The sequence below is a fragment of the Xiphophorus couchianus genome, chromosome 6 (genome assembly GCF_001444195.1).
Source record: "Xiphophorus couchianus chromosome 6, X_couchianus-1.0, whole genome shotgun sequence".
Taxonomy (NCBI): domain Eukaryota; kingdom Metazoa; phylum Chordata; class Actinopteri; order Cyprinodontiformes; family Poeciliidae; genus Xiphophorus; species Xiphophorus couchianus.
This window is the reverse complement of record NC_040233.1, coordinates 26,504,525-26,527,050: the sequence shown is the minus strand read 5'-3', so window position 1 is coordinate 26,527,050 and position 22,526 is coordinate 26,504,525. Positions and strand designations below refer to the sequence as shown.

The following is a 22,526-nucleotide window of genomic DNA, read 5'->3' as shown; positions in this document are numbered from 1 at the left end:
TGATCTTTAGGCCTTTAGAAATTCATGTTGTAGTTCAAAAATTACCTTTAAAAAAAGGTAATTATCCAGCTTTCTATGCTGTGTACGTTACAGCAGAACACTAGGAAATCAGAGCGAAAATTTCTAATAACTGTAACCTAAAACATTATATTCACACTGATTTGCATTGGTTTTGAGTTTTCATTAGTTCTGCACCATAGTCATCTAAATTATAATGCCTGAAAGACCACTCTCTGTAATGATATGAGTTTCACTGTAATTTTATTTTTATATTCTAATGTAATGAGCTGTATTTGTAGCCCTGAACCCAACAGAAGGGTTTCATTTTTAGAGTTTGTCTTGGTAAATAAAAGGTTGTGTTGGACAAACAAAACCACTTTATGACAAGAAATCCCATTAAACTTAATGATTTAATGACAAAGTGATTTTACTTTCACAAAACTCAGATCTAGTTTTATATTCAATGTGTTACTGTAACAAATATTTTCCATCAGTCATATGTACATGATGGAATATAAAAAGGTTTCTACTGCCCGTTTAAAATGACAGCCATCAGCTTTAGTTGTCTTCATGTTGTGTGTTTCTGTCTCTCGCCAGCAATACGAAAAAACACACACAAAAAAAACAACTTACATTTTTGTTTGGTTTTCAGTACAAAGTTCATTCAAGCTTTGTGTCCAGTTATGAAAAGAACATTATTTTAATATCCACGTTGGATCTTTCTTGATTGCATCGTTCTCTGGACCCAGGATGGCGACTCCACACGTGCTCTGACCGACACTGAGGTACCTGCAGGGAAACAATCAGCTGATTTCCGCTTCGTGTGCAAGAGTTTCCCAAAGGCAAACTCAGATTTCAACGGTGACGACATTTATTTATTTATTTATTTCGAACAGACTTTAAAACAATCAAAAAGAAAATAAAATAAAATGGAATGAAACAACTTAAGAAATAAAATATGAAACAAATTATTATGCCCATGTGACATGCAAAATTTTTCTGTTCGAAAAGGAGCAGGTAGAAGATACATCTTATAATGTCCTGCCCCTTTCCTACTTGTCAATGTATTTACAATGAACTGTCATAACATCAAAAAGAAAATTTTTTCCATTTTTCCATCATGTATAACTATACAAAATTATTTTAAGTACTATTTATATCATCAATTACATTATAGCCTATTGGATATTAAACATCTTATACAGCATATTTTGAAATGAGCTCTGCTTTAATCAGCTTTTTAAATTGGTTTACATTTGTAATTTGTTTTAACTCATCATTCAATCCATTCCAGACATTTACTCCACACACAGATAAACAAAAACTCTTCCTTGTTGTTCTAATATGTTGTTTTTTAAAATATCCTTCACCTCTTAGATAATACCCACCCTCTCTGTCAGCAAACATTTCCTGTATACTGTGTGGAAGTTTTTGATGTCTGACCTTAAACATGAATTGTGTCGTTTTAAATGTTACCAGGTCCCAGAATTTCAGTATATTTGATTTAATAAATAACTGGTTTGTGTGTTCCCAGTATCCCACTTTATGTAATATTCGGATGGATTGTTTTTGTAAGAGGTATAATTGCTGTAAATTTGTTTTGTATGTATTCCCCCAGACTTCCACACAATATGTCAGGTGTGGTGCAATGAGTGTATTATATAGAATAAACAAAGAATGAAACAATCATTCATCCTGAACTGTTTTACCTCTCTGCCACTTCCACCAGGCTTTTATGATCCACAGCAAAGAGCTGTTCTCTGTAACTCTGCTTCATCTCATCTGTGACTCCACTGAGGAAGCGACTCGTTCCTGCTCCACAAAGAGAAGGGATCAGCTACCAACTTAAACATCAAATCAGTTTCCAACCTTTTAACTCTGCTTTATTCAAACCACAAGTTAATAAATAAAGAGCAAACATTTGGATACCATATTGAAAATGAAGTTAAGGGAAAAGAAAATCCAGAAAAAGTTATTAAAACTACCTAGCAGATTCCACTCCATTAAAAAAAGCATCTAAAAGGTTACAAAAAGATTCTGTGACAAAAGCCATTAAAGTGTCGCATCATCACCTTTATCTGAAGGAGCCACAGGTGAATCTACAGCGGAGAAAACGGAAAGCTTGGCTTCATCGATGTCCTGCTGAGAGAACTGGCCTGATTTCGCCCAGTCGACGCCTTTTCGAAATGCAGATAACGTCTGCACTGAGTTCGGATCCCTTAGACACAGAAGAGAGGCTTAACAAATGTCCTTTATTGGTTTTATAGTTTATGATTCCTAATTAGTAATTTAGGGAAAAAAAAAATCAAGCAGCTCAGCCGAGTTATCCACTCATCATCTGAGTTAGGATACAGGAATGTTCAGGTGTATTTTTTTAAACCGAGTATAATAGTAATGTTCACATTTTTCTTAAACTGAATTTGGGTTTTCATTAGCTTTGAGACCCAATCATCAAAATTAACAGAAATAAATGATAATATCGAAGGGTTTCTAAAACGCTGACATGCTCCTGAAAGCACACAGAGGTTGAATTTATCACCAGAATGTTTTTTTCCTTCAAAATTTAAGTACCAAATACAATCAAAGAATGATTTTTACATTCTTATATTGTAATAATTTTCATTTTTTATTACAAAATGAAGTAAGGCTGATCGAATGTGTGAACTGCTGCCCACCTGTAAGAGTAAAAGGAGAACACGCCACTTCCTCCCATTTTGGCTCCGCCTCCATAGGCTCCGCCCTTCTCCCGAATTTCTCCGTGGAGGAATTTAGCCGTCATCATTCTTGCCAAGATGCACAAACTGACTCAGAAGAAGATGGCAGCAAGTGGAGAGGATAAACAATGAAGAAATGTGACTCAAACGGTACATAATTACCGTAACGCGATCATTTTGACATGTATCGTAGAGTACATCCTGTAGTTCCATTAAGTAAGCTAAAATAAAAGTTAGAATAAAGAAGCAATCACTTATCAGTGGATTTTCTGTATTTGTTTTATAGTTACCTGGCATAATCCTGGTGGCAGAAAGGGACTGTACGAATACTCTCACTGACAAAGTTAACAGGGAAGGGCATCTGGAAGAACGTTTTCATTTGACATGGCTGGAAATTTGGCTCCTGTAGCAGCATAAAAAAATAAGTTTAAACTTCAGTTAATATAGACATGAGTGTTCAATCCAGCATGTAATTATAATTCTAGATTTCTCACTAATAACAAATGCAACAACTAGAAAACATTTTTCTATACATCCAAACTTATTGATTATATTGAACTTACTGTTATTAGTTTTCTAGTTGGACCTGAATCATCCAGAGGGTCAAGTGGTTTCTGTAGCAAAGAAACAAAAACACATAATGCATAATAATAAATATATTTTCTAAGCAGAGCATTGCTTCAATCTGTCAGGAATATCTTACCTTTATAATATTTGCTCTGATAAGTTTGCGCTCTTTTCTGTTTTCAGCAACGTCTTTAATAAACCTTTCCAACTCTTTTTCTGAGTCAGAGATTATCTGTGGCGTTGCATTGATTGCACACCTGTTAGAATATGAAGGAAGCAGGAAATGAAAATGAAATGGTAAGCATTCTGTAGCTAAAACTTAAATCACAAATGTGATAAGATGCAACCACAGAAAGAAAAAAAACAAAACAATAAACTTCTCAGATTCAACCAAACTTTATTGTTAAGTGACTAGAAAATCTAGCAATGATCCCACCTCATGTTCTCGGGGTTCAGAAGGTGCTTTTTGATCCTGGGTAATACTCGGATGACTTGACTAAGATCTGGCATCTCTGCTATTCTCTTCAAAAACTTCACCTAATGTTCAAATAAAAACATAAAACCTGATCAGTAAACCACAGCAGAGTGATGTTACAACAAAACAAAGACTATAGACAACAAACTATTCCATCTTTCAGTCAATGCTGCCCAAAATCAGGATTACCTGCTCCATCCCACCAAAGGTCTCCTGGAGTTCCCCAGCTGGTGTCAGGTGCCGGCCCGCTCTGGTCATGGCGTACATGTGACCAGAGTAAGAGATCCCATTTGCCAACTCCTGCGCCGCCATCATCACCAGAACGCGAAGGCGCTCTTCGCTGTCAAAATGAGGGCTGTAGGAGAACCACCAGTCTTTTGTTATTTCATGCAAAGCAATAATCATCCACATGTAGTTCACTATGGAAAAACAATTCTATTTCTGTCATCTGACCATAACATTTTTCTTCCAAAACTAGTTTTAGACTGGATTAGAAAAGGTAAAGCTTCCTTATCTCCCCATTACAGAACATGGTCAACAATGCTTAAAGGTCCAATCTATAGCAAGAAACCAATCAATTTACATGAAATAAGTCTCATAATTTATGATAAGAAAAATAGTCAAATATCTAGCCAGAAAAACCAGAGAAGATTGACAGAAAGTGCATTTGCATCCTGGAGTTTTATTAACCTGCTGAAAATGTCGCTCCATAGTTTAAACATGTGAGGAAGATTTCTTTCCAGGCAGGAGGAGAACAGGAGAACCCCCTGTAAGAGAAACAGCAACAATAAGCTGACAATTTCCCTTTATAAACAGAACTTAGCTTTATCCTTCATCTAAAAGCAGAAGAAGACAAAAGGATGAATGTGTTTTTGGCTAACCTGCTCAAACGTGTCCATCTGGGTGCAGTCAGGGATGACCTGCGTTGAGACAGACATTCCTCCTGTCCTCATCTCCATCTGCTGGGCCTGCTGCCTGTAATCCAGATCTCCACAGCCCATTCTGCCCAAAAACAATACAACTTTTAATCCGCTGTTGCAGCTTGGAATGGAAAATCGACATCCAGTCTTATTGATTGTTAGTTTTCAAAGCAAATTTAAGGTAAAACATGCAGTAAACAAAAACAATTATTTAGTTAAAGCAACTGTGTTCATAATATTCAGTAAGGATTTAACAGTAAGTATTAACAAAAAGTATTTTTTATGAAGAATTGTATGAATGTTCCTTTAAACACACTTAGCACAATTCAGAAATCTTCTTGAGTGAATTAATCTAACTGCAAGAATAACAGCAAAGCCACCAAAAGGACCCAAATCTAGTTGAGGCAAAAAAGTGTTTCAATTTGCAACAAGACCATCCGATGTTACTAAAAAGCGTTAAAATAATACAAATCTTTAGACCTTGTTTTTCTATCTCACAGGAAGTTCTCCTGGCTCCGTGTTTCCATGTTTACTTCCTGTCATCTCCACCTACAGCTGTTTGCAGCAGATTGACGACAAAATCAGGTGTGCTTCTTTTTTATGATTTAGTATTACCTAATCAACTGAGTTTGTATTGTATCATTATACGGATTAACATAAACTGTTTGCTATTGAATATGAATCTGACTACAAGTTGCATTTAATTGAAATGATTTGACTTGAATTCAGTCTGGACCAAACTAGATTGCTTATAGTTGGAAATAAAATTGGATTATTTTTAGCTTGTAAAGTCCTTGATGTTACTAGAGCTGTTCAATCAGCTGATCTAGTCAGGCTGAGCAAATACAAACAGATGGAAAGTCTTGATGCAGCAATCTCATTTATATGGCGCTTAATTAGTTTATAGACATCTAATGAAGATACTTTTTATTTACACTTGCAAGAAAATAAGTTCTCATTCCAATCAAATCAAAGCAAATTGCTTTTAAAAGAACTTCTCCACATTTCCTAGAAAGCATAGTCTAGGAAAGAATTTTGACATTCTGTTTTATGAATTTCAAAACAGATATTAATGTTAATAAACAGAATATAGTCTCAATGGGGCTGAGCAAGTCAACAGGTTTCTACAAAGCTGCAAATTTACTGAACATATCATTTTAAAAAAAATCAAGTTTACTGATTTTGAATTAAACTCTTGACTTGAGTTGTGCTGTAGATTTTAAAGCTGCAGTTTTAATCACGCTATTAATCACGGCATGTACGAGCTGCTAAATGCGCTAATGCTGGAGAAGTAACTTGTTATTCCAGGAAAACTATTTATCCACCATCATCAGTGCCATGCTAACTAGCCTGAGCATCCACAGGGTAGGAAGCAGCTGTAGCACAGCAGAGGGCTAGTTTGCACTGGGAGCAGCCAGATATATTTTTATTTTTTACAGATTATTTGTCTCATACCATACTGTCATAACAAAGTGATAGTTTCAACAAGTATTCAGAAAATATTTTTTTAATAAAAGTTACATATTGCAGCTTTACGGGCCCAGACTGTGTTGTTGACAGAGCTGGAGGATAAACCACCAAGACCTCACACCGCCGCCCTGTCCCTGATACACAGGATCCAGTTTCCTGTGGCTTTAGTTTTGTGTTTTATCTGTTGCTAGTCATTATGTTATTATATCTGCTTGTGTGAATGTCTGTGCCTGTCTTCTGTTTGCACCGTATGGAAAAGCATTGCTCCCAATTTTATTTTTACTTCAATAAAAAAGAGATTAAATTCAATTCAAAGTTGCTCAAGAAGAGGAAGAAACATTTCATATTAAAGTGTCTTTCCATGTTCACTAGTAGGGTTTATCTCCAAGCCCAGGCCGGGGCTTTGGCTCGTACGTTGGAACTCACTTGGTGATAATGCTGCAGAAGAGCGGGACGTAAACCCTCAGGTCCTCTGGCAGAGTGTTCAGACTGCACATGGCTCTGAAGTACACCAAACCGTTTGTGGGCTGCTCACAGAACTGAACCGGGACATAACCTTAAGCCATGAGTACACACAACCCGTTAGAAACAAATTGGCTGGTTTTGTTACGATTAAATGAGATAAGGAGAGAACTGCTGTACCTGCAGTGCTCATCTGAAAGGCAGTGAAGGGCATCGTTGGCTGGATGTCAGACACTTTGAGAGCAGGGAGACTCGAGGCATCCTGAGTTTTACTCTGAGTTTCCAGCAACTCCAGACCTTTTCAACAAGAAAACATGCAACTCAATAAAAACATTATTAAATCTTCTAGTTTAGCCTCATGCCTGAAGGATACTGAGCAATCAATCAATCAACTTTATTTATACCGTTAGGTAGATTTGGCTACAGTGAGGTGAGTCTGCTTTATTGCCAGACAGGGAAACTTTACATCAACACAACAATAACATGATTCAAAATGGTCTGGTGATCATATGTTAAAAAATTAAAAACCAATAAAACAATAAAAAAGAAAAAGATAACTGAAGTACAACGTTCTCAAAAGGACAAGTTTAAAAAAGAAAAAGAAAAAATTGAAAATAAAACAATATTTAGAATATTCCAAGTCGAATTTTGGAAGCTTATGGCAACAGGAACACTACTGGTTTTATACTGCTTAATATAAGAAGTATATCCTAAGGGATCAAATATCTGCATTCACATGGGAGGAGACTCATCCATGTTTCACAAAATGGAAAAGATTGTAAAAATCTATAGTTATTTTTCCACCAATACTAAAATATAAAAGCAGAAATAAACAGTAAACACTATAAATCTATAACCAGGCTCAAGAGAGCAGGAATCAGATGTGTTGAAGTGAAGATGTTACCTTTCTGATAAATCTCTTTTCTATCGCTGTCGGTCAGAACTGAGATCTTTTCCTGAAGCTTCTCCTCTTCAGCCTTGGCTTGTTTCTCCAGGAACGCCTCGTCAGGACTCATCTTCAGCGTCAAACGATGCGTGTTCTCCTGCACAAATAATCCATTCAAGGCAATAATTAGCATGGAATTAAAATCTAATGTGTTTTATATCCATAAATACTCAAATAACATATGCCAAGCACCGTTGATAGACCTTTTTTTTGCCTAAACTTAGGTTAAATTCATTTATTTACCTTGAAGTAGTATCTGACTTTGTCCTGGAGGAAGTGAGGGTTTTCTTTCAGAGCCTTCCTGAACTTTGCAACGCTGTCGCTGATTCGGAGCAGCTCTACAGGATCTCCATCGTGGTTCCAGGATGAAGCTATATACTATTAGAAACATGCAGAAAAAAAAGCCCATAATGAAGGAAGATGTACCCGACAGAAAAAAACTGAAGGTCAAACTGAAACAGCTCTAATTCTGCAAGTAATTTTTTATGCATGGCATTTACTTTGTGACACCTAAAAGCCCTTGAATAAATTACTAGGAATGTAAACCTCAAATCACAGGTGATTAAAGGGTTAGAAGCAAACAGCAATAACAGAATATTTAGTGTAAATAAAAAGGTTTCCAGGGAAATCAATGACAGCATGTTTAAATTCTTGATTTGTGTAGAAATATTCAAATCATAAAAGATTAATTCCAGATTTTAAACAGAAAACACAAACACACTACCCAAAATGTCTGAGTGTCTGAGTCCCTGGATTCATGAAACAATCTGAACGATGAACTCACAGAGGCCAGAGCCAGGCCGAAGTTTGTGGACTGATGCTTCATCTGGATCTCAATCTTATGAAGGAGAGCTTCGATTCTCTCATCCTCAAAGCCGTTCCTGCCACAAAACCCAAAACAAGAAGGCATAAAGTCAGGTTATTTAGCTACATGCTTATTGTTAAATAACTTGATAATGTAAGATATAACCTGTTCAGTTCAACAACAAAAAAAATGAACAGCAAAAAAACACATCTTCAAGCACCATCTCACTACACTCGTCCCACATATCTGTGGGACATTCTACACTTTTTGCTTTGAGTCCATCAGCTTTGATATGTTCTCACTTCTTGACCCCAAACTGTGAGAAAGTCTTTCCCACGGCGCTCTTGAGGTCACACCACAGCTTATCTGTCAGGTTTAGTTCTGTTCTCTGGCTTGGACTTACTAAAGCTGGACTGTCTTCAAGCAAAGTACGTAATTATTTGGTTGTTTATGGTTTTTGTTTAAGACTAGTGCCGAATAATGATACAACATTCTTTATCTTCAGCTATAAAATATTTGACTGCTTTGAATTCAAACTGAGTGATATTTGGACAATTTCATCCTCCTTGACAAAAACAGGGATACACAAAAGGATGGAAGGAAACATAATTTCCCTGGATACAAAGTAGGTAGAAAGGATACACCAAAGGGAGGAAAAACTGAAGGAAAACATTTAGATAATGTGACAAAAAATAAAGACTAGAAATTGAATTATTTTTATTTTCTGTCCATACTTATCCAGATCTGGAAAACACTGAAATCAAAATCCAAACTTGTTTAGTTGCTTTTGTGTCCTAATTGCTCCTTTTAAAACATGTTTTTTGTTAATTCACTGTACTTTAGTATCATCAGACCATAACAGCCTCCATAGAGGTAAGAAAATATAGTAAAGACGATATAGAATACTGCTGTGACCTGTAGACCAACCAGCTCTGGTTTAAAACCCTGCAGCTCATTTAGTGCTGCTGTCGGCTTCCCTGACCACCATGTTCCTCATGTCCTCCATTTATTTATGACGTTCATTATGATTCCACTGCATATTTAATGCTGACTGATACCAGGAGATACTTTTAATCCTTTGTAACTTTGCTGCAAACTACAGCATCAACTACAATATGCAAATGAGAAAACAGAATTTCCCTGCCCCACATGATTCACTTGGTTAAAAGAAGAACTCAAAGTAATGGGACTCACTCTATGATATCGTCGATAGTTTGGCTGATGATTTGTTTGACCCGTTCTGTGTCGTGTTCAGCCATCCCCTGCAGGCCGATGCTGAAGGACGCCTCTTTGGTGCTTCCGTCATATCTGTGGGACAACAAAAACATTTTTTCATAAAACCTCGATGATGCAACATTTGCTTGGTCAACTATTCTTCCAAGCAAAGTTTATGTACAAACCCAACAACGGAGGAGAAGTCACTTCCTATCTTGGGTTCGATGAGGGATTTGTAGAAGGGCGAGTTTGGTCCAGAGACCATGAGCGAAGACAGCAGGCTGAGAGTGAATCCTTCGAAGAAATCTGTGATGCTAAGAAGAGAAACAGAAACAAGTCAGGCTGAAATCACACAATTGGACTTTAATTTTCCAAGACTATCGATTAAAGTCGGATCTTACTCTCCCAGCAGGTAACTCATACAGAGAGTGTTCTGTTTAGTTGGATCTGGAGCCAAAACATCAGGGCTGCAAGTCACATGGTCTTCTCTCTGGACAAAAACAGTTGAAATCCACAGTAATATCAGAGCCATTTCTGATGTTTATGATTTTACGTAAACGTATGTTTGACACGTGTGCTTACTGGACTGCTCCAGTGAGGCTGAGATGGGACTCCTGTCCTTGCATTGATGCGATCAAACTTGCAAAGAGCCTCTTCTTGGATCTGCTTCAGATGGTTTTCCAAAGGCAAATCTCCATAAGTGAAGAACCTGAACATTTAAGAGAATGAAGGATATTCTTTAACTCCCAGTTTCCATTCCTGTGCCGCAGTGTTAGGACGCCGTGCTTCCTTACCGAGCGTTACTGGGATGGTAGTGTGTGGCGTGAAACTGCTTAAGCTGTTCCCAGGTCAGGTCTGGAATGGCCAGCGGTTCTCCGCCCGACACCACAGAGTAGGTGTGGTCAGGGTACAGCTTGTTTTGAAGGTGCTGCGCATATAAACGCTCACTGTCTGACTAGAAAAACACACAAAAAAAGATCAGTGGTTTCATTTTACATAAGGTTGAATGTAATCCTCCAAATAAATTTGAACAAAGGAGAAGTCCTGATCTAAATACTCAAGATTTAAGATGAAAAATATTAATAACTAGAGAGGAAAAGCTAAAATGGTGATATACACATACGTCAAGATTAGGCACATTATTCCTAAGTATTAAGAATAATATTACATTTTACAATTCCTGATATCACTGTTTCACATTATGCCTCTAAAAACAAAATCACTCACTATTTGATCTGTTGGTTTTGTTGCTGTGTTCATAAATCTTAGTAAAAATGGACAATGTATAAAAATTAATATTCCATTAATCAACGCTAATGAAAAATCTAACCCAAGTAAAGTTACTAATAAATATTCAAGTGTCAATGGTGCTTGGAAGAACTGGTAAAAAAATAAAAATAAATCAGCTAAATGATGCATTTGGAAGTTTGGTTGAGCACATTTAGTAAACTGATGTGGTTTGAGAACTGGAAACCTCCCCACTCCCCATCTCCTATCAACCTCCTTCCATTTTGAAATGAGATCAAGGAAAAGACAAAGCTAAGATGAAACATTGTAGTTTGATGACAAATTATGACTGTCAGTTATATGGTGGTCTAAAAGCAGTAGAATTGTGTTTAAATAAACTAAAAATGCAACAGTAATTGTGTGCACGCTGAAATGCATGTGATAGTGACTTACAAAGGCTCCTTTCATCTCATTGAACACAACTCCCTTAAACACCAGCGGGGAGCTGGGATTGGTCGGATCTTCATTCTCCAGCCTCCAGCCTTCCTGCCTGAATGAAATGTTGGAATCCAGACTATAGTTAGTGATGTTCCAGTTATTATTCACCAAAGGTGAATCAAAACAAATGGGCTTCCCGTCTTGATTTTCAGTAATTTAAAAAAAATGAATTTAATTAAAGATAAATACATGGCTGACTTTCTACATCTTGCTGGGACATTAGAGCTTTAATCCTGGAAGTGTTCTTCAGGTGACAGAAGGCCGACTTTGTGACTGTCTCTATGTGACTCTGAAGGTCTCAGTCCATCACTAGACCCAGATTTCAGGCCTGATCTCTAGTTTCTATCTGTAATAGCTGAAGCTGTGTGCCAACTAGTGATTGTTTCTTCAGTTTTGTTTTTATTCAACAGAAGAAAATGAGTGTCTACTAATCACTTGAATTATTAATTGATTATAGTGTGCATGTGATTTTTGTTAGCTCCACTGAAAAACTAATCAGACAAGTAAAGAACAAGATAAAACAAAATCTGCAAGAGCAACAATTCACTATTACATCTGTAATGTTTATTAAGAGCTTTGCAGCGTATACAACTTAAAGCAAGATCCTAAACTACTCCTAAACAGAGTACCACCGTCTGCATGCCAAAAGTATATTTTCATTTAAAAAATTGAATTTATGAATTTACAACACCTTAATTTAACTTAACATCAGAATAAAAACAGAGCTAAACTCGAGTTAATTTACTCTAGTTGCTTATGGGCAATGTGAAGAGTGCAGTCATGCAGCTGAATCTCACCGGAAATCTTGTTCTCGTAAACAAGGGAAGAAAACTGCATCCAGATAAACTGAAAGAAGGTTCTGGAAGTCTTTCCCATTTTGGGTGGAGAACGGATACATTGTGAAGTCACTGGCTGTTCACACAGAAACATAAAGCAGGTCTCTTACATGGATTTATCCGAGGATTAATAAACACAATCTCAGCACAGGTGTCTCAATATATTTACAACCAAATAATAGCGAACCTGTGAAGGCATTCATGAAGGTGGACAGCGAGTGGTTGAGCATCTTGAAGAAGGGATCTCTGCAGGGGTACTTTTCAGATCCACACAGCACTGTGTGCTCCAGGATGTGGGGGACCCCTGTGCTGTCCCTCGGGGTCGTCCTAAACTGGACACTGAACAACAGCAAGAGCAAATAAGAAAAACTAAGAAACCAGGAAACCACTTCTGATTCTATTTACAAATAAGACACAGCTGTAATACTGTTAAAAACTCCACAGATTAAGCAGACGTTGCCACCAGTTTAACACTAAGAGCTAACCAACCTGAAGAGGTTGTTTGAGTCATCTCGGGCTGCATGCAGATACTGCGCTCCAGTTTTATCGTGGGTTAACGTCACAGCTGTGAGACAAAGGTCAGGGACAGCCGCAACCTGAGGTCGGGATAAGAAGCACCGAGTTTAACTGCAAGGTTACAGACATAAAAACTAAAAATGTCCTGATACAAGACAGTTAACACACCACAGGAAGTACAAGCATGTAGCATATTTCGAATATTATTGTCTTATTGAGATCCGCAGTGGATTATAAGGCAGTAAAAATTTACTGATTTAATCTTGTCATTTGAGCTTTTATACTGAGGGAGAAAAAATTCTAAAACAACATCCGAATTTTCAGAGAAGAAACAAAACTCTCAGATGATCAATTACTGCATCAGCCAGGCGAAAGCCGCTTCTACCTCTCGGACAGTGAAGCCGTGGATTTTCTGCCCCGGCTGGTACTCCAGAGCCTGTTCTCTAGCTGAGGAGCTCCTCAGCCTCCATGCTTGGTGACGTCCATTCAACCTGGAGGATCAAGCACATCCATGCTCAATCAGGACTCCAGAGAATTTGGAAAGAAACCGTGCATGCATATATTTCCCATTTTCTTTGAAACTTCAGAATTAAGAGACAACTCTATTTTAAAAAGAACATAATTATGTTACGGAATTAACATGTCCACCAAATATGCTACAACACTTGTACAATTTAAAATGGCAATATAATGACAACTCCATCTACTCCTCAGATTTGAGTCATTTAATGGGGTTGTCAGGTTGAACATAAATGTTTGTTTTTTTTTCTAAAATAACACCTCAGCGATTAATATAATCAATGACAGCAAAATCAGGTTAAACCCAGGTCACATGACCTTCCACTGAGCCCCCTCTTTTCAAAGTTCACATGTTGATACAAATATCTATTTTATGATTTCCTCTCATTTAGGTTAATGTATGTATGTTAGTTTTTTATTTTAGAATTAGATCCTGCTTGTATTTTGTCAAAAAGAGGCCTGACGCCGCCACTACAATAAGGTGTGTAGGAATTTATTGATGTCAAAAAGCCCAGGTGGTCAAATTCACAGGATCTTGTGTCGCAGTTAAATATCCTTAATTTAACGACCTTTTTAAACACGTCGTGTCTAATGCAGGTTAAATTAATATACGAAGTTTTAATCTCAGAGGTTGAACGGGCTAAACAAAGTCTAACAAAAAATTAAAAACTAAAGCAAAGTCTTTAAATTCATTATGCAAACGGGTGTGCTTTCACATAATTGTAATAGCACAGCTGTGTCAATAATGAATGACATGGATTTACAACCTTAAACAAGCATGAAATAAACATTGGCTTTTTTCCAACAGTGCCGTTATACACTAACTCACCGAACATGAAGTCTCTGGAGCACAGTCTTCGTAAGCCGAAACATTATTTTTATACCAGTTGTAAAAATAAACTATTTTCTGCTTGTGTCCAGCTACAACCCAAACATTTCTACCATATTTTGAACAAATTCACTGTATTTAGGCTCAACATCCCTGGTTTGTGTCCTCTCATGCTGTGTGTTGTGTAGCTGACATGTTGGTTCAACCACGCATGTAAAAATGGCCGCCACGCCGGCGCTAATCGCAGATTTCTAAACCATCTGCAATCCACTTTAACCGATCCAGCAGTAATGGCGCTCTACTGTTAGATGTTGCGCAATTTTTTACACGAGTGAGAGGGCAAATGACGTTTAAACGTCCTCATTTTTGATTGGTCAGCTTGTAAAGAAGAAACTATATGATTGGTTGAGTAACATAAGATCTCTAAGCTTACCAAACGATGACTTGACTTAAATCAGCAGAGCATTTAGAGAATTAACTACGCTTATAATACACTAAACTTTGGACGGTGTTTTAACAACACATGAAAAAAACAAAACAAAAACAAAAAACAAAAAAACACCACGTTTCCTCATTTACATTAATCATATGGAGAAAGAAAATGCAATTACAATTTACTTCCACGAGGTGACGCCATGTGAACATATTTTGGTAACTAATACTTTTAGGGCATTTCTCATTTTGGCCGTTATATTTTATTACCAAACGTAGCTAAATGAAGGTAAACTTCCACCATTTGTCTATTGTTTACTGAATAATATTATAGTATTTACTGAATTAAATATAATATAAAACATTCGTTCGTTGTCTTTAATTTTTTGAAAGAAAAATATGCGTTTTTTCCTATACACTAGCATAATTATAGGTGATTTTATTTTTTCCATCCATCCATCCATCCATCCATCCATCCATCCATCCATCCATCCATTTTCTACAGCCACTTATCCTTGAAGAGCAACTGACAGATGCACACACATTAACATTTACATCGCCATTTAGAGCGATCCCAGTAGTCGTGTTTTTGTATTGTGAGAGGAAGACAGAGTACCCGGAGAGAACCTAAGAATGCACAGGGAGAATATGCAAACTCCATGCAGAAAGACCCCAAACTGGGATTGGAACCTTGCAAGGAAAGTGTTATCAATGTGCAGTCCTTTTTATTTTTTATTGTGAAAACTGTTCACCTTTTTATATCAGTCCTTAATTTCATGATGAAATATGTGATGAAATGGAATTGAACTGCAAATGTAAACTGCTTTTTAATATGAGAAACATTAGAATTATTATTTTTGATTGATCATCTCAATTCAACTTTATATTCAAGTGCTTTTAATATTATCATGATACGAGAATTTTTTTTTCTTTTGACCAAGCGGAGCTTTTTGACCGTTGGGTGTGATAAAGACAAATACAAAACTAAGATTTCACATTGTCCTGAATGCAGCATCCCTCATGTAAGATGTGGGTGGCAGCATCATGCTGTGGGGATGCCTAGCTACAGAAGAAACAAGGAAACTAGTCAGAGTTGATGGGAAGATGGATCGAGGAACGTACAGGACCATCCTGGAGCAAAACCAAAAGACCAACCTTCCAGCAGGCCACTGACGATACACATACAACCTGAACTACAATGGAATACATTAGAACAAAGTATATTTATGTATTAGACTGGCATAGTCAAAGTCCAGACCTAAATCCAATGGAGAACTGATGTTCACAGATGCTCCCTACCCAAATTGCCTGAGGATAAGATAGTTCATGAAGAATAATGTGCTGTCTCTGCTTTGGCAAAGCACTTTAAGAAATAAATTTATGAGGTGTGGTTCTTTGGACGGCAGTGACTATAATCCAAAATACAACTATTAATACTTCTGTTAATATTAATAATTTTGCACTCAGGGTGACTAAACAAAATCACCTGGTTGTAGACAGACAAACATACCAACCTGAGAATTTATCAGGACCCAAAGGTTTTGTGCTTTTAGGTAATTATCCCAAACCCTTTCCACTTAATAATCTCTCTATGGGGGGACTGCTAAGGTAGTTTCATGGCATATCAAAACACAAACCCCATTATTACAGCATGTGTCTGCACTTTCAGATGGGAAAAAGCAAGGAAAGCAGTCTTACTGGATATCATAAAGGGATGTCATAAAAAGGATGTAAACCGTAGAACCACCATGAGATCCTGGGGGACTGGAATAGAAGTCATTTCCCTTATGCACACTTTCTGCAAAAATCAGCCTGCCTGTACTGAGCACAACTGCGACAGCGACTGCAGTGACTGGCTTTCATTTTTTTTCTGTGAATATCTTTTGAGGCACCCACGGTCATCCCTTGTGTTTCCACTGACAGCATGTGGGAGACTTTCCAGCAGCATGAATAGGAGGCCTTGGCGAGGAGGCAAGAGGCTTTTCGACAGAGCAGCAGACTCCTCCGACTTCAACTTCACAGAGTTTCTGCATGTTTGTTATCAAAAGAAAGAAAAGAGATAGCACAAAAGTGTGTGGAGCAGATTAATAAAAGGTATAAAAAACTTTATTACATGAAAAGAAACTATGATAAAGCATGACGTGGATTGAATGTTAATACTTACGTCTTGAGTCTTGGCTTATGCTGGAATGAATTAATGAAAAAGCCAAAACTGGCACTACTTTGAAAGAAAATGCATTAGAAAGAGGAAAATAGTGTTCATATTTTGCAGGTTTTGAATACGAAGGATAAAACTGTGGGGGTGGAAAATTAACAAACAATTTTACAAAGTCATTTTTCATTTCATGGTGACTTGAAGTTAGGCAGAAGGATTATGTAGGCCTCTTTTAGGCTGACCAAATATTACACACCTGCTGCTTTTGAAGCCATTATTTAAATAAAGCATTAAATAGATGCTGGTCAAGCTATAAATTAGATTTTTGCAAAGCTGAAAGAAACAGGATTAAGTCGGCAAACAACTGTAACAACCAAAAACAGTCTTCAAACCAAATGCAAGTAGACATAGATAATGCAAAAATCAAATTGCTTAGACTGTGTGTAAGATATTGGCATGGATGTAAGTGGATGATCCTGCTGTTGTTCATCTGCTCCTTCCCTCTCTGTAATCCTCAGGATTTTATAAATGTCTGGACTGTCCAGACGTGGGTTCATCCAGGCCCGGGCGATCCATCAGTGTCAAATAGAAAACAAAACCCCCAGCTCTTCCGCCTCCTTTCGTCTTTTACTGCTTCGCCATCCATCAGCAGTTTCTACGAGTCTGTGTTTCTTTCCCCAGCAACAACTGCCTCCATATTTACAATCAGGCAGGATTTATGGATAAAAATGACATGACAGGTTAGGCCACTTTGCAGAAAGGCTACAGCTCAGTATGTTTGTTTCAAATATAACAGCAATATTAAAAACAATCATCAAAGTACAGAGGCTTTGACTGATGTAAACTGAATTTTTTCAACATGTTGCCTAAATTAGAAACAGTAACTGAAATGCATTTCAGTGGATTTCTGAAGACTCAAAGTAATGCACAGTTGGAAGGTGGAAGGAAAAATAATAAACCATGAATAATCTGGATCTGGCTACAAAAGCCCTGAGACAGGCAGGGCAATGGGAAACAAAAAGCAAGATCTACATGAAGTGATTTTGCTCAATACATAATTAGAATGGCCCAGTCAAAGCCCAAACCTAAATCCAACTGATAATATTTGGCAAGATTTTAAATATGATGTTCACAACTGGTAGAGACATGTTCTAAAAGACGTGCAGCATTAATTTCTGAAAGCAGTAGCGCTACTGCAGAAGCTAACATCCACGGTTGTCCTTATCTCCACCCACGGGAGTAAAGCCAATCAGCACCAAGGAAAACGAATAGAACTCTTGAACTGGCTTGTTTAAATTTTAAAAAATTTAAAATTTGTAAACTTTATTCTACCAGGAAAAACCAATTGACTCAAGGGAGCAAACAAATGCTAACCAGTCACATCTCAAACATTTTTCTGTAGCTGCATTTTATTTAGAGTATTTCAGATATATTCTATGGAAAAATCTGTGAACAGGTGAATTTTCCACCAGGCGACGTCCTTTTAAAGAAAAAACTCAGAATGGGTCTTTCCTCAAGATAAATAAAAGTGTTCATACAAGTTGTTCATACAATCAAATTGTTCAATCAAAATGTTCAAAAAAGTTGCCTGTGATGCATACATAACTTATAGGAAGGTAAACACAATAATCATATTTCTGAGTATTTTCTTTGCAACCCAAAACCCCCCCAAAAAACAGCTCTGTGGCGCAATGGATAGTGCATTGGACTTCTAGACAGAATGAGGTAATTCAAAGGTTGTAGGTTTGAGTCCCACCAGAGTTGCAGCATTATGCATTCCTTAAACCAAAGAGGGCTGTGAACAGAATGAACAGGAAAACCCAACTACCTCCGAGGCTGGAAAACTGAAAGTTGCATTTCTTGGTTTTTATAAGTAGAGGAAAGGTTTCACATATTTTAAAGAATATGCAATTAGTGTAAAACATTACACAGAGAAAAAATGTGGCCTTTTTTTTCAAAATATACCCCACATGTCAATATTAAATATTACATTAGTAATATTGAGCATTATTTAGGGTTTATATGGCTTTCCCAGAAAGTGTCAGGGAAGCTATCAGTTACCCCTAAATTAAACAAATCTTGGATATTTATCCGAAAAGCTCTTTCCGACTTTTTAACATGATACTATTTAATGTCTATTTAACTCTGTGTATGTGTTGCTGTTATACAACTTCACAGATGAAACAATGGTATTAGATTTTAACCTCATGCACCTGGACAAATGGAAGTAGTTTCACAGATTTTTTATGTCCAGAAGGTGAGACTCAGTGTTCAGACACATTTCATTACAGAAGAGTCAAAATCTCACTAATTAATACTGATTGCCGATTGTTAGTGGCTTTCAGTCTTGCTTGAGATTTGTTTGCAATTTTGACCATCTGATAAGGAATTCCTGCCTTGAAATGTCAGAAGTTCTCACAGACTTTTCTATAAGTGCGTGCATTAGGTGAATATCTGGCCGTAGTCCATACTTGTATCGCATCCACTTTCCTCCTCACCTCCGGGGCCAATTAGAGTGTTGGAGCTGAAAATAAATGAAACGTGGTGGCAAAACAGCGTTTACTTCAAAACCTCATGCCTAATTTGCAGATCCCTCTCAGATCTGAAGAGGAATTAGCAGGTGGTATGTCGTTTGATCTTTCAGAAATGTGCATTCGAAACTTATTGAGTGAGGTGAAACTTATTGAAACATTTGGTGTTAAATGTGTGAAGACCACAGACAAACACCTTTAGAGTGTGTAGGAAGGAATGCCCTAACTCAGCTGCATATCTCTCAGTTTATCACTTTTATTAAAGGTTGTTGTCCTTTCATAAATAAAAACAAACTCAGTAATAACTTTACTGTAGGAAAACAAGCCAGAAAAATCAACTAATAGGATTCTCATTAATATTCATAAAAAAGTACTTATTCACTGGCAAATTATTTCAATCAATCATCAATCAAATTTTATTTGTATAGCACATTTCAGCAGCAAGACATTTCAAAGTGCTTTACATCATTACAAACACAGAATCACAATGCAGTATAGAATCAATCATTAAGTCAAGTTACATCAATAAATTTGTAATTGATTACATTTCAAATGCAATTCTAAACAGGTGGGTTTTCAGTTGAGATTTAAAGGAAGTCAGTGTTTCAGCTGTTTTACAGTTTTCTGGAAGTTTGTTCCAAATTTGTGGTGCATAGATGCTGAAAGCTGCTTCTCCTCGTTTGGTTCTGGTTCTGGGGATGCAGAGCAGACCAGAACCAGAAGACCTGAGAGGTCTGGAAGGTTGATACAATAAAAGCAGATCTTTAATGTATTGTGGTGCTAAGCCGTTCAGTGATTTATAAACTAACAACAGTATTTTAAAGTCTATTCTTTGAGCTACAGGGAGCCAGTGGAGGGACTTTAAAACTGGTGTTATGTGCTCTATCTTCCTGGTTTTAGTAAGAACGCAAGCAGCAGCATCTGGATCAGCTGCAGCTGTTTGATTGATTTGTTGGACAGACCTGTGAAGACGCTGTTGCAATAATCAACACGACTGAAGATGAACGCATGGATGAGTTTCTCTAGATCTGGCTGAGACATTAGTCCTTTAATCCTGGAAATGTTCTTCAGGTGATAGAAGGCCGACTTTGTAACTGTCTTTATGTGGCTCTGGAGGTTCAGGTCAGAGTCCATCACTACTCCCAGGTTTCGGGCCTGATCGTTGGTTTTCAGTTGTAATAACTGAAGCTGTGCATTGACTCTAGATCGTTCCTCTTTAGGTCCAAAAATAATAACTTCAGTTTTGTTTCATTTATAATGGTACGATTTTGTGTTTTCTCTATGTAGATTCAAGGTTCACACCTTCATTAGTGCTGCTTCGCAACGTAAACACAAAGGTTGCAGATAAGTCACAGATTGTGACAAATCGCAAGTAAGACATATACCAAACATTCAACTAAAGTAGAAGAAGAAGTCAACAAGAAGAGCGCGTATTGCTCCAACAGATGGCCTTATCTCCGCAGAGGATGGATCTCAAGAACATGGAGTCCATCTGGGGAAAAACAAAGAAGCAGAATGCAATGAGGAGACTTAAATTAACAGAAGCACATACAATACCACCTGCCAACTACCTTGAGAAGTCCTGAGTAAAAGTACCTGGAGGATTTATTGCTTTGAAGATTAAGCATGGCTCAAACAAATATTGATTAAATTCAAGATTTTTGTTCCTTAGCCCATTATGTCTCATTTTTGGTTCTAAATAAATCCATTGATGGAATAACTTTCTGAAAGCACCCTCACTTTACTTTTCTCACGTTAAATCTACAAATCTGCCAGGTAAGTCTATAGCCTTCTGATGCTAATCTGAATGGATTTTGCAGAGAGCCGTTTGCCTGCGTTCCATAGAGTCAGAAGACTCCCTGGACACACAGCCTGAGGCTTCTGTGAACTTTATTTGGACTGTGGCAAAACAAAAATTAAAAAGCAGAACATCAAACATGAACACAATGCAGCCACCTGAGCATAGGCACGCCACACAGAGTGTCTGCACAGAAACAAAAATCAATGGCAAGTGACGCCACTGGGTTTAAAACAGTTCTGGCTGTGAATTCTCTTGGTTGAGTGTTTTAGCTTCATTATTGAGCTTTTTGTTGGCTCTTAAAAAAGCCCCACAGTGGGCTTGTCTGCTCACATCGTGCTGGTTTTGAATTGGGATTGATTCCAACTCCTATGCAACAACATATATAAAACAACAACAAAAAAAAAAACCCTCTTAACATAGCGAAGAAAAGGTCTCATGAGTAGCTTGTTTTTCAAGCTGGGTAGAGTTTCAAATCTTATTTACAGTTCATACTGTGCTTCAAATGAAGCTTTGTAACCTTGAGAAAAAATAGTGTGAAGGAAAGGTTTGTGCATGTGTAAAATTAATCTATCCATCATTCCACTTAACCTTGTAGCATCTCATGCAGTCAGAAATCCAGATAAAGAGGAGATATCCATGTGTTAAAGTGTTCTGCACTGTTTGCACATGGAGCTCAAGGTATAAACAGAAAACGTGCAGTTAGGAGGAATATATCTTCTTCTTAATATCTAAACTCGATTAGACAGTTACAACTGATAGGGACCAATTAGATCAGAGGTTATTGCATTGTGTTTAGAGTTACTTTGTAGGAGTTAAATTATGTATTAGAATGGAGAAAGTAGTGCTCAACCAAGATGATTCCAAAAAATATTATTGATATTTTGCAGCAAAATGCAGCTTTAATTTTACTGTAGAAAAATTCAAGTTGTTAATTTTTCTACAGTTTACTTTTAGATCAGTTTTGATGTTTGACTAGTGAATCACTAGTCAAACATCAAAACTATTCACACCCTTGGCAGATTACAATAAAAAAAAACTTGTTTCTGATTGAAAATGAGACAGACATGTCTAGAAAGAAAACATAAGTCAAATGAGCATCAATTTTGAAAGAAAAAATGTCAAACAATACATCTGCCATTCCCAATAATCAGTGGAACTGGCTTTATAGGAATTACATAGTTAATCAAACAATTTTTATGATTGCTCACCAGCTTTTTAGATCTTTCCTTTTAGGGCATCCTGTTAATTTTAAAAGTTCCCAGGTCAAAGGGACAATCCAGATTCTGGCTGAGGTGTTAGTATCCAATCAGGACTTTCCCATAAACTAATAAATGTTTTTCTACAAATTCTACAATTCTATTTCTTTAAGATACAAAGTTCAGAAATACTTTGTGCTTCTTGCACCCAGCATTTCTTCATATTGTTCACTGTAATAATATGCTCCAAAGGTCAAGTACAAGAACTGAACAGAAAACAAGTTGAAAAGAAGCAAAAGTTGAAAGAAAAACATTGAAAAACCTTCAGAAATCCTGGAGAAATGTATTGCTGATGACTTCTCTAAAACAGATAATGAGAAAGCTTAACTTGGGGAAGTAAATGAAAGAAATG

General features: G+C 37.0%; 1 protein-coding gene across 1 annotated transcript; it reads right to left on the bottom strand.

Moving 5' to 3' along the window:
• Positions 1 to 391: 391 nt before the first annotated feature.
• On the bottom strand, positions 392 to 14,031 carry pitrm1 (pitrilysin metallopeptidase 1). Its single transcript, XM_028021847.1, has 27 exons — positions 14,000 to 14,031; positions 13,037 to 13,142; positions 12,625 to 12,731; positions 12,323 to 12,474; positions 12,097 to 12,211; positions 11,255 to 11,351; positions 10,369 to 10,529; positions 10,157 to 10,283; positions 9,976 to 10,064; positions 9,760 to 9,888; positions 9,554 to 9,667; positions 8,339 to 8,435; positions 7,798 to 7,932; positions 7,513 to 7,651; positions 6,789 to 6,905; positions 6,573 to 6,702; positions 4,638 to 4,758; positions 4,447 to 4,523; positions 3,946 to 4,111; positions 3,718 to 3,818; positions 3,418 to 3,538; positions 3,278 to 3,328; positions 3,005 to 3,117; positions 2,676 to 2,801; positions 2,073 to 2,218; positions 1,710 to 1,812; positions 392 to 789 (listed from the first exon to the last, which is right to left on the bottom strand). Exons 4-27 carry the CDS (start codon positions 12,363 to 12,365, stop codon positions 696 to 698), a joined length of 2,712 nt encoding a protein of 903 aa, XP_027877648.1. The 5' UTR covers positions 12,366 to 12,474; positions 12,625 to 12,731; positions 13,037 to 13,142; positions 14,000 to 14,031; the 3' UTR covers positions 392 to 695.
• Positions 14,032 to 22,526: the final 8,495 nt, after the last annotated feature.